The sequence below is a fragment of the Mobula birostris genome, chromosome 13 (genome assembly GCF_030028105.1).
Source record: "Mobula birostris isolate sMobBir1 chromosome 13, sMobBir1.hap1, whole genome shotgun sequence".
Classification (NCBI taxonomy): domain Eukaryota; kingdom Metazoa; phylum Chordata; class Chondrichthyes; order Myliobatiformes; family Myliobatidae; genus Mobula; species Mobula birostris.
Window position 1 is genome coordinate 101,845,827 of NC_092382.1, and position 12,675 is coordinate 101,858,501.

The following is a 12,675-nucleotide window of genomic DNA, read 5'->3' on the forward strand; positions in this document are numbered from 1 at the left end:
GACACGTGATTCAGCAACACGCTACCGAGCGGGCCACAGAGAGTGTTGTGTCAGTGTCACGGTGAAGGTCGTCACAGTGAGAGGTGTCGGCCTGTCGTGTCACGCTGAGGGGCATATTAATGTGTCGGTGAAGGTTATGTTGTTGTCACAATGGGGTCTGCGTCAATATCATGTGGGTCATGATCAATTTCTTGTGAAGGACGTGGCGGTGTCACCGTGATAGGTGATTCTGTGCCCCGGTGAGAGTTGTGCCGGGTCGCATTGAAGTGTACCTCGATGTCACGGTGAGGAAAATGTCAGAGTAAGGGGCCTGGTGCTGTTAAGGTGAGTGGAGTATCTCTGTCATGGTGTGGGGTGTGTTTGTATCATACAGAGGGATGTGTTTGTGTCACGGTGAGAGGCATGTCATTGCCACGGTGGTTGTAACAGTGTCAGGCTGAGGTGTTTTGGTATCACGCTAAAAGGTTTGCCTGTGTCAGAATGATGTGTGGGTAATTGCCTCAGTAAGCGGTGCATCGGCGTTATGTTGAGCGGTGATACTGTCTCGGTCAGGGGTGTTACAGTGACTTCTGAATCTTTGTCACGAGGCGGTGCAGATCACGACGAGGAGCGTGAAGGTGTCACAGTGTACGGTACCACAGTGTCACAGTGAAAACCGTGTCGGGGTCATTTTGAAGTGTGTTTCGCTGCTGCCTTGAGGAGTTTATCAGTAACACGGTCAGTGGGAATGTCGATGTTACAGTGAGGGGTACGTTGCGGTCAGTGTGACTGCCACGGGTGTGTAACGGCCATGGTCCGTGTCCGTGTTGCGGTTAGGAGTGTATCTGTGTCTCGTTGAAGGTCGTGGCCGTGATACGGTGACTGAATTGTTCATGTTCTGGTGAATGGCGTGCCGGTGTCAGGATGAGTCTTGATTGTGTTACGGTGAATGCCGTGTCTTTATCATGGTTATAAGCCATATGACCAGAAGACAAAGGAGCAGAAGTCGGCCATTCGGCCCATCGAGTCTGCTCCGCCATGTTATGATGAGCTTATCCATTCCCCCACTTAGTCCCTCTCCCCCGCCTTCTCACCATAACCTTTGATGCCCTGGCTACTCAGATACCTATCAATCTCTGCCTTAAATACATCCAATGACTTGGCCTCCACTGCCGTCCGTGGCAACGAATTCCATAGATTCACCACCCTCATGCTAAAAAAAAACAAAAAAATCTTCGCATCTCTGTTCTGAATGGGCGCCCTTCAATCCTTAAGTCATGCTCTCTCGTACTAGACTCCCCCAACATGGGACACAACTTTGCCACATCCACTCTGTCCATGCCTTTCAACATTCGAAACGTTTCTATGAGGTCTCCCCTCATTCTTCTAAACTCCAAGGAATACAGTCCAAGGGCGGACAAGCGTTCCTCATATGTTAACCCTCTAATTCCCAGAGTTATTCTAGCGAATCTTCTCTGCACCTGCTCCAACGTCAGCATATCCTTTCCCAAATAAGGAGCCTAAAACTGCCCACAGTACTCAGATTGATGTCTCAGCAACGCCTTATAGAGCCTCAACATCATATCCCTGCCCCTATACACTGTTCCTCCAGAAATCAATGCCAACATCGCATTCGCCTTTCGCACCACCGACTCAACCTGGAGGTTAAGCTGAAGGGTATCCTGTACGACGATTCCCAATACCCGTTGCATCTCAGAACTTTGAATTCTTTCCCTATTTAAATAATAGTCTGCCCGTTTATTTCTTCTGCCGAAGTCCATGATCATACTCTTTCCAAAATTGTAATTCATTCTTCACTTCTTTGCCCATTCTTCCAATCTATCCAAGTCCCTCTGCAGACACTCCATTTCCTCAGCACTACCAGCCCCTCCACCTATCTTAGTTTCATCAGCAAACTTAGCCACAAAGGCATATATTGTATAATCCAAATCGTTGATATACAATGTAAAAAGAAGCGGCCCCATCACGGACCACTGTGGAACACCACTGGTAACCGGCAGCCAGCCAGAATAGGATCTCTTTATTCCCACTCTCTGTTTCCTGCCAATCAGCCAACGCCCTATCCACGTATGTAACTTTCCCGTAATTCAATGGCCGCTCATCTTGTTAATTAGACTCATGTGTGGCCCCTTGTCAAAGGCCTTCTGAAAATCCAAATATACAACATCCACTGTATCTCCCTTGTCTAGCCTACTGGTAATTTCCTCAAAAATTTATAATAGGTTTGTCAGGCAGGATTTTCCTTCAAGGAATCCATGCTGAGTTCTGCCTATCTTGTCAGATGCCTCCAGGTACTCTGTAACCTCAGCCTTGACAATCAACTCCAACAACTTCCCAACCACCGAAGTCAAGCTAACAGGTCTATAATTTCCTTTTTGCTTCCTTGTGCCCTTGTTAGATAGCGGAGTGAGATTTGCAATCTTCCAGTCCTCCGGAACCATGCCAGAATCTATCGACTTTTGAAAGATCATCGCTAATACCTCCGCAATCTCCACAGTTACTTCCTTCAAAACACGAGGGTGCATTCCATCTGCTCCGGGAGATTTATCTACCTTTAGACTATTCAGTTTCCTGAGTAATTTTTCTGTCGTTTTTGTGACTGCGCACATTTCTCTTCCCTGCCAGCCTTGAGGGTCCGTTATACTGCTGATGTCTTCCTCAGTGAACAGTGATACAAAATACTCTTTCATTTCCTCCGTCATTTCCTTATCTCCCATTACAATTTCTCCAGCATCATCTTTTATCGGTCCTATGTCTTGCTCTCACCTGTATTTGACTCTTTATATGCATGAAAAACGTTTTAGTATATTCTTTGATATTATTTGCTAGTTTCCTCTCATAGTTAATCGTTTCCCTCTTAATGACCTTCTTAGTTTCCTTTTGTAAGCATTTAAAAATTTCCCAACCCTCTATCTCCCACTTCTTTTGCTTCCTTGTATGCCCTCTCCTTAGCTTTAACTTTGGCTTTGACTTCTCTTGTCAACCACGGTTGCATCCTTTTTCCACTCGAAAATTTCTTCTTTTTTGGAATATACCTGTCTTGCACATTCATCACTCCTCGCATAAACTCCAGCCACTGCTGCTCTGCTGTCTTTCCCGCCACTGTCCTTTCCAGTCAACTTTGGCCAGTTCCTCTCTCATGCCACTGTAATTTCCTTTACTCCATTGAAATAACGACACATCAGATTTCGGCTTCTCTTTTTCTAATTTCACAGTGAACTCAATAATGTTATGATCACTGCCTCCTAAGGGTTCCTTCACGTCAATCTCTCCAATCACCTCCGGTTCATTACACAATACCCAATCCAGTACAGCCTATCCCCTAGTAGGCTCAACAACAAGCTGTTCTAAAAAGCCATCTTGCAGACATTCTACAAATTCTCTCTCTTGAGATCCAGTGCTGACCTGATTTTCCCAATCTACTCTCATGCTAAAATCCCCCACAATTATCATAACACTGCCCTTCTGACAAGCCTTTTCTATTTCCAGTTGTAATTTGTAGTCCACATCCCTGCAGCTGTTCGGAGGCGTATAAATAACTGCCATCAGGGTCCTGTTACCCCTGCGATTTCTTAGCTCAACCCATAAAGATTCTGCACCTTCCGATCCTATATCACCTCTTTCTATGACTTAATACCATTTCTTACCAATAAAGCTACGCCTCCCCCTCTGCCTACCTTCCTATCCTTCCGATACATCGTGTATCCTTGGACGTTCAGCTCCCAGAGACATGCACCCTTTAGCCAGATCTCAGTGATGGCCACAATATCATACCTGCCAATCTGTAGCTGTACAACAAGATCATCCACCTTATTTCTTATGCTGCGTGCATGTAAGTACAACACCTTAATACCAGTATTTGATACTTTTTGCTTTGATTTCACTGTAACTTTATTGCACTGCAACTCATCCCAATGGCTACACATTTGCCCTATCACGTGCCTATGTTTCCTGACATCTTTACTGCTCACTATCTTAGATTTATTTCTGTTTTCCCCTTCCTCCACTCTATCATTCCGGTTCCCATCCCCCTGCCAAATTAGTTTAAACCCTCCCTAACATCTCTATTAAACTTTCCCGCCAGGATATTGGTCGCCTTCGGGTTTATGTGTAACCTGTCCTTTTTGGACAGATCATACTTCCCCCAGAAAAGATTCCAATTATCCAAGAATCTGAAGCCCTGACCCCTACACCAGCCTCTCAGCCAGGCATTCATCTGCCTGATCCGACTACTCTTGCCCTCGCTAGCACGTGGCAAAGGTAGCAATCCCGAGATTACTACCCTGGAGGTCCTGCTTCTCAGCTTCCTTCCTAACTCCTGGAAATCTCTCTTCAGGACCTCCTCCTTTGTCCTATCTATGTCATTGGTACCAACATCCCCCTTTAGAATATCCGATACATCCCGTACCCTGGCACCTGGGAGGCAACACACCATGCGAGTATCTCTGTCAGACTCACAGAATCTCCTGTCTGTTCCCCTGACTATGGAATCCCCCACGACTATCGCATTTCTCTTCACCCTCCTTCTCTCCTACATAACAGCGCCAGTCTCAGTACTAGAGACCCGGTCACCGTGAGCGTCCCCTGTCAGGTCATCCCCCTCAACAGGATCCAGAACAAGATATTTGTTGCTGAAGGGGACAGCCACAGGGGTGTTCTCCACTATCCGGGCATTTCCTTTCCCTCTCTTGACAGTGACCCACTGTTCTGACTCCTGTAGCCTAGAGATGACTACTGACTCCTGTAGCTTAGGGATGACTACCTCCCTATTGCTCCTGTCTATCACCTCTTCACTTTCCCTGATAAGCACTAGGTCATCAAGCTGCAGCTCCAGATCTCTAACACGGTCTCTGAGGAGCTGCAACTCGGTGCACCTGGCGCAGATGTGGCCTTCAGGGAGTCTGGAAATCTCCCAGGATTCCCACATCTGACACCCTGAACAAAACACTAACCCTGCAGGCATGCTATCTAATTCTACACGAATGAAACAGGAAAAATAATTCTACTCACCCACTTACCTCGCCAAACAGACAAACTTTTTAAACCGTTAGCTGTGAGAACCCTGCTGTTCCTGTCTGTCCGGGCCGATTCGCGAAAGGGGTGGGGGGTGGGAGAGAAAACAAGAGTTGGCGCTTCGCTCTCGCCTCTTCCCGTTTATCACCGAAGCCCGTTGCAGCCAAAGCCCTACACTCTGCTACCGCTGACACCGCTGCCCGCTCCGACAGCTGCCCGGCAGTATCATTGGCATGGTGGGAAATGTGTCAGTGTTACGGCCAGAGATATGGTCGGTGTTACGCTGAGGGTTGTGTTGGTGTCATGTTCAGGGGTGTGCCGTCATCACTGTGAGATTTCACGCGAACATTTCATTCCACACTGTTTGTCCACTCTCTGACTCCATCCAGACTTACCATAGATCGAGAGCCCGGCCACTATGGCGATGAGGACGGACGTAAATAGGCAGAGTAGGCAGATCTTCATGTATCGTCTATTTTCGATGTTCTGTTTCGGCTCCTGTTCATGCGCACCTGTAGAGAGCCCATTTAGTGTGTGTCTGTCTGAGTTCAGCCGTGTCCCCTACTGCGACCCCCTTCCACCCACCATTCACGCTTTCTCCTTCCACCACGATCACGAGAAGATGGATATGGCCACCTCACTATAGGAAGGATGTGGAAGCTTCGAAAAGGATAGAGAGGAGATTTACCAGGATGCTGCCAGGTTTAGAGAGTATGCATTATGATCAGAGATTAAGGGAGCTAGGGGTTTCCTCTTTGGAGAGAAGGCCGATGAGAGGAGGCACAATAGATCTTCAAGGTATTAAGAGGAATAGATAGAGTGAACAGCCAGCGCCTCTTCCTCAGGAAACCATTGCTCAACATAAGAGGACATGGCTTTAAGGGAAGGGATGCGAAATTCAAGGGGGATATTAGAGGAAGTTTTGTTTTACTCAGAGAGTGTTTGGTGCGTGGAATGCACTCCCTGAGTCAGCGGTGGAAGGAGATACACTAGTGAAGTTTAACAGACTACTAGACAGGTATATGGTGGAGTTTAAGATGTTTATTTTATGGGAGGCAGGGTTTAAGGGTCGGCACGACATTGTGGGCCGAAGGGCCTGTACTGTGAAGAACTATTCTATGTTCTATGTTAAGTCATCCCCTCCCTCTCTCAATCCCATCTATTTTTATCCGTCATCGCTGAGAGTCCTAAATCCTGTACTGGGCAAAGGCTGTCTAATGTCTGGCTGTTCCTCTTTCTGCTTCTGAGCTGAACTGTGAAGTTAGAGTCGAGGACGTTGTCTTCGTGAACTTCAATTGGACATTTGACTGGGACCCTCAGAGGAGGCTTATACAGACGATTAGGAAACCTGGGATCCACGGGGAATTGGTCGTCCGGATTCAGAGTTTATTATTTTTCATAGTTGAATTGCTGTTAACCAGCTTTGTTCTTTAATTACACGTGGGACATATGACAGTCTTGTAGGAATTAACATGTTGTGGGGGGTATGGTAACGTAGTGGTCAGCAAACGCTTTACATTACCAGCGAACCGGGTTCAGCTCCCGCTGCCGCTTGCATTGAGTTTGCACCTTATCCCGTGAGCCAGTAGGATTCTTCCGGGTGCCCCGGTTTCCTCCCACATTCCAAAGACGCTCCAGCTGGGACATACATCGATTAATGTCAATTGTCCCGTCATTAGGCTAGGAATAATTTGGGGAATTGCCGGGCAGCGCGGCTTGAAGTGCCGGAAGAGCCGATTCCGCACCGTTTATTAATAAATATGTAAATCCAAGGACAATTTTAAAGCTCTGAATCTCAAGGTTGTATATGATGCATTAGGACCGACTTCAAAGAAACTGAATATGAGTGGGTTGGTAAAATTGCAGATGACATAAAATTCGTGGTATGGTGGACAGTGTAGAAGATCGCCAATACATTCAGTGGGTTTGGATCTGTTAAAGATCTGAGTCAATAATGGTAGATGAGTTTATCCCGGGTTAGTGTGAGGTTTTGCGCTCTGGAAATTCAGTCGTATCGGGACAGGACACCTGCAACGGCAAGGCGCTTAACTGTGCATTCGAAAGAGATTTTGGCTTTATTACGCAGGTCAATGGGGTGTTACAGAGTTGACTGCAGACGGGCCTTTTATATAAATCTTCTGGTGGGAGTTTCATTCACAAGATTGCGATGCATGGGATTCACGGTGAATGGGCCATTTGGATTCGAAGTTGACTTGCCCACCGAACAGAGTGGGCGGCGGTCGCAGGTTGGCCGCCCGTGACTGGTTGTGTTCCGCACGGATCGGTGCCGCCTGTGGCAAAGACTTGGACGGAAGCTTCGTGTTCAACACGGCTTTGTGCGTTTAGGACATGCTGCCTCGCAGATACCGTAAAGTATTTGCACACACAGAACACAGACTGACCAGCACAGCCCCTCGGCCCACAAAGTTGTCCCCGATACATGAATTCCTCATCAAATGGATAACAATCCTCATCTCTTTTGCCTACACAATCTCCATATCTCTCCGTTTCCTTCACATTCATCGGCTTACCTAAATATCTCGTGAAACTCCCTGCTGTGTCTGTCTCTAACCCTACCCCGGGAAGCGCAAATCCAGGCACCACTCTCTGTGTCCAAACAACAGCCTCTTTACACCTCGATTCAAACCTCACCCATTCACTTCGGTTGCATTCACTCTGGGATCTGATATTTCAGCCCCAGGGGAAAAAAAAAATACTGTTTGTCTGTCTATCTCTTTCTCTCGTAATCTAACAAAACTCTATCAGATCTCCTCTCGTCATCCTCAGAGCCGGTGATGACAACTCAATTCTGTACATCCTCTCCGCACAGCTTGTGCCCTCTCATCCAGGCAGCATCCTGGTAAACCACTTCTGCAGCCTCTCCAAAGCCTCGGCTCCTTTCTGTAATGGGGCGACCAGCAATGAACAGGACGCAAAGTGTGGGGATAAAAGGTGTCTTTCCTGGTTGGCTGCCGCTGACTTGTGATGTTCCACAGGGTTTCTGAGTTGTGACCGATTCTTTTTATTTTATGTCAAAGACTTGGATGATTGAATTAATGCGCTGTGTGGAGATTGGTGGAGGAGAGTTAGCTTTGAGGAAGGAAGGAGGCCGTAGAAGAACAGAAGTCACAGGGGGACAGGGCGGTGAAGAAGGTGTTTGGCACGCTCGCGTTCACCGGTCAGGACACTGAGTTCGGGAGTTGGGAGGTCACTTTGCAGTTGTACAAGATGCCGGCGAGGCCGGAATCGGAGCTGGGTGTTTAGCTTTGTTGGCCGTGCTGTAGGAAAAATGTCACTCAGCTGGAAAAAGTGCAGAGGGAAATTTATGAGAATGTTGCGGGGACTCGAGGGACCTAGTTAGGAGATGTCGTGCAGTTCTGAACTTTAATCCTTGGAGCGTAAGACTGACCTTACAGAGGGACATTCTTCCTTGGAGTGTACTGGTGACCTTACAGAGGTGTATAAAACCACGAGGGGCACAGACAGGGTGAATGCGCATATCAAGGAGAATCGCGGAAGAGAGTGCACACGCAGAAAGTGAGAGAGTAAAAAAATAATTGGGTACCCTTGTGACAAAAGTTTGTAACCAATTGGCGGTCCGTATGTGGAACGAGATGCCAGAAATGTGGCTGAAGGAGAAAAATGCTAAGCACTTAAAAATACACACACTTCCGCATAAGACATAATGAGGTCATAATGGTGAACTCTGACCTGTTTGGGCATTGGTTGTCTGCTTGCGGGATCCTGCGGCAATGGGAGGGGCCTCGTCCTCATCGATGACGGGCTCGTCTTTCGGACAGTTCACCTCTGCGTAGGTGGAGCTCAGACCAGCTGGGGCGTCGAGCGAGGGAGGATGAGAGAGAAGGGAAGAGAAAGAGGAGGGAGGACAGCGACAGCGAGCAGTTAGAGGCGAAGGGAGACCAGGGAGAGAGAGTATGTTAAGTGAAGCGGAGAAAGGATGAAAGACAAAGAGAAAGAAGTTGAAGGAACGGGTGAAGACGGGGGAGAAAAAGGATGAGAGATGGATGGAAAAGAGGAGACAATGATGAACGATAAGGGCAATGGACGACGAATTGGGAGTGAGTGAATGGGGAGAGAGTATGGGTATGAGATACGGAGAGAGTGGCAGAGGGAGGAACGGAAGGGAGAGGGAGAGGGGCGAGAGAAAGCAAAGAGAGCGGAGGAAGATAGGAGACAGATGGAAGGAGAAAATTTGGAGTGCGAGGGGGTAAGAGGCAGGAGAAGAGAGAGAATGTGAGAGAGGGGAAGGGAGAGGAGGGAAAGCATGAGCGAGAGGGAAGAAGGGGAAAGGATCATCAAAGAGATGATGTTGCGGAGCGGGAGATAAGCGGAAAATGGGGCGAAGGGGAGAGAACAAGGAGAAAATGAAGGAAGGAGAAACGGGGCAAATTGCAGAAGGTCAGAGAATGAGCACAGAATGAGGGAAAGAGTGCGAAGGAGAGAGCGAGAGTGAGGAAGGGAGAATGGTGGAGTGTGATAGAGGGGCCAATACGGAGAGTCGGGCAAGTGAGGGAAGGGAGAGTGGTTGATATTGGGGGAAAAGGGGGAGTGGGTGGAAGAAGGGCGGGAAAGAGGAGGGGAGAGTTTAGTGGGAAGGGAGAGAGGGATGGGGAGAGAGAGAGGGGTGTTGATAGACGAGCGAGTTTACAGAGAGTGGGCAAAAGAAGGGGAATGGAGAGAGGGGTAGTGGGAGAAAGTGGTAGAAAAGATGGAGCGGTTTAGAAGGGAAGGGAGAGTGGAGGGAATGAGGTGTGAGGAGCAGGGGGCAAAGGAGAGGGGAGAAGGGAGGGGAAGTAGGGAGAGAGGAGGTATAGGAGAAGAGAAAGAGGGTGACAGGGTGATCAGAAGAGAGAGAAAGATGGTTAGAATTTTCGGAGAATCGTTCAAATTCTGCAACGCTGTCTCCTCTCCGCCTCCTCCATGTCCCCCCTCGTCCTCAGCACCCCTCCAATGGTGTTCCCGACTTACCAACCCCTCCCACAGATGTCCCTCCTTTCCTCACCGACCGCTCCAACGGTGCTCCTTCTGCTCCGTGCCCCACACAGCTCCCCATCCTCAATCTCTCTTTATCCTCACCGATGATTCACACGGCAATCCCTCCTCACCCAATTCCATGTAACACCCACCACTCCACGCCTCCCAGAGCACCCCTCCTTTCCGACCCCTTCCACAGCACTGCCTCGTTCCCGATCCCACAACGCTCCGTCCACACATCCCCTCGCAGAACGCACCGTCCCCACCAAACACAGCTCCCTGCTGCCATGGTGCTGAATACCCACCGCACCTCACAGAGCGCACCCTCCACACCGACACTCCCACAGACCTCCCACATTATGGCCAAAGCCACCGGTTCCCTCCGTCTTATTCTACAGCAGCTTATCATTAAGGTCAACTGTGCGCATGCGCTGAGATCTCTCGACAGGAGTGGACACGTTACCTAAACACAGTCAATTCAACAAAAATGATACTGACCTCCATCTCTCCGGACCCGAGGAGCGGAGAGGGCCGTGACGTTAAGTTCCACGTACGATACATCAGGTTCAGCTGGGAACACAACAGTAAGGGTGAGAATCAGGTTGAAGATCCCTCCGCACCGTCGCATGATACACTCACGGGTTCAGACACAGAGTAAAACTCCCTCCACAACTTCACATGACATACTCCCGGGTTCAGACACAGAGTGAAGCTCCCTCCACACCGTCCCATAACAGCCTCCTGGGGTAGGCACAGAGTGAAACTCCCTCCACACAGTCCAATCACATATTTCCCAGAGAGAAACACATTGAATCTCTCTCCACACTGTCGCTTCACTGATTCCCGAGTCAGTCACTGAGTAAATCTCCCTTCACAGCGACTCGTCATAAGCTCCTGGTGGCAGGCACCGAGTAAAGTGCCCTCAGCACCGACCGGCCAACCCTCCTACCTGGTGTCAGGCACAGTGTGTAGTTCCGTACACGCTGTCCCATCTCATATTTCCAGGGTAACAGACACAGTGTTAAGCTTTCTCCCTCTCTCCGCACCACTCACCTCTCGAAGGAGATTGTGAGTCCGCTCCTGTGAAACGCATGTTCGCGTAGGGCTCGCTCTCATCCATCCTATCGAGTTCTTGAGCTCCTGAAAGATACGGGAAAGTGATTGAGTGTGTGTGGGATGAAAGTGGTGAGGGAAGGGTAGTGTAAAGGGAGAGGAGAGATATGGAGAGTACTGGACACAGGACACAAACCCAACCCACTCTCCCTCTTCCTCGTCCTCTGTCTTCTCTGTCTTGCCTTCCTTATCGCACGGCAGTCTCTCTCTCTCTCTCTCTCTCTCTCTCTCTCTCTCTCTCCTTCCTCAGTTTTCTCCCATTCCCACTCTCTTTCCTTCCACATCTCCCACTACACTTACCGCATCCGACTTGACGAAGGTGGGGAAGGCGTTGGGTGTTATTTTTGCCTCGCGATACCCATCCCTCTCTCACATTCTCCAGTCCAATTCCCCCCCGTCCCCCCTCGTTCACTCCGACTCACTTCTTCCTGTTTCTGTCCCTTCTTTCCACATCCTCCTTCGCTTCTCCTTTCCCTCCCCCACACCGTTCCTCTTTCCCTCTGCACTACTCGTCCCTCCGTGTGCCCTTCCCCCACCCCTCTCCCTCACTCCCACCCTCACCCCCACCCGCTCCTTTTCACCCTCTCGCCATTCCACCTTCCCCACCACCTCCCTACCTCCAGCCGTTCCTGAAGTCTTGAATTCTGTGTCTGCCTCTAAGATTGCGTGTGTGTGTGTGTGTGTCTGAGAGCCGTTATGATGCAGAGGAAAGAGGAAGGAAGCGGAGGCGTGGAGTGGGCGGGGACGGGGTGGTGAGATTGCACATAGGAAAGGAATCACATGGTAGGTTTATCCACACAGAACTGTGGACAGGCTCGGAAGCCTTAGGGAGCTAGGGCTTTACTCTTTGGAGAGAAGGAGGATGAGAGGAGACATGATAGAGGTATACAAGATAATAAGAGGAATTGATAGAGTGGATAGCCAGCGCCTCTTCACCAAGGCACCACTGCTCAATACAAGAGGACATGGCTTTAAGGTAAGGGGTGGGAAGTTCAAGGGGGATATTAGAGGAAGGTTTTTTACTCAGAGAGTGGTTGGTGCGTGGAATGCACTGCCTGAGTCAGTGGTGGAGGCAGATACACTAGTGAAGTTTGAGAGACTACTAGACAGGTATATGGAAGAATTTAAGGTGGGGCTTATATGGGAGGCAGGGTTTGAGGGTCGGCACTGCATTGTTGACCGATGGGCCTGTTCTGTGCTGTACTATTCTATGTTTTGTTCTATGCTCAGAACCGAGAGACCGGTATACGATATAAGGGGAGTAAAACCCTATCGTTCTCAGAAATCCCGGTGAACACAGAGAGGGTGAATTGTAGAGGAGGGGCTTGGGTTGGACCCAGAGATCTGGAGGTCTGCTGGGGATGGAGTGGTCCACGTAAACAGGGAGTAGCTTTAGGGAGTTTGGGGATGAGGGAGATCGGTATAGTCGAGTAAGGAGGTGAAGGATTTAATAGGTGTTTAGGGAAAGGAGGGGGTGATGGAGACGGGGGATTACTCTGAGGTAGAAAGGGGTAGTCGGTGACAGAGAGTCGGTGCAAGGGATAATGGAGGGGC

The 12,675-nt window shown here is 49.2% G+C and overlaps 1 protein-coding gene across 1 annotated transcript in view; it reads right to left on the bottom strand.

Annotated features, from left to right (window-relative positions):
- The window catches only part of LOC140207217 (uncharacterized), a 31,766-nt gene extending 19,945 nt beyond the window's left edge, over positions 1-11,821 (bottom strand). The window contains exons 1-5 of the mRNA XM_072275615.1: positions 11,739-11,821; positions 11,062-11,148; positions 10,507-10,578; positions 8,725-8,844; positions 5,409-5,525 (exon numbers count right to left, since the gene is read on the bottom strand). Coding sequence (XP_072131716.1) covers positions 5,409-5,525; positions 8,725-8,844; positions 10,507-10,578; positions 11,062-11,128 — 376 coding nt within the window. The 5' untranslated portion in view covers positions 11,129-11,148; positions 11,739-11,821. The remainder of the gene's footprint in view (positions 1-5,408; positions 5,526-8,724; positions 8,845-10,506; positions 10,579-11,061; positions 11,149-11,738) is intronic.
- Between the last annotated feature and the right edge of the window lie 854 nt (positions 11,822-12,675).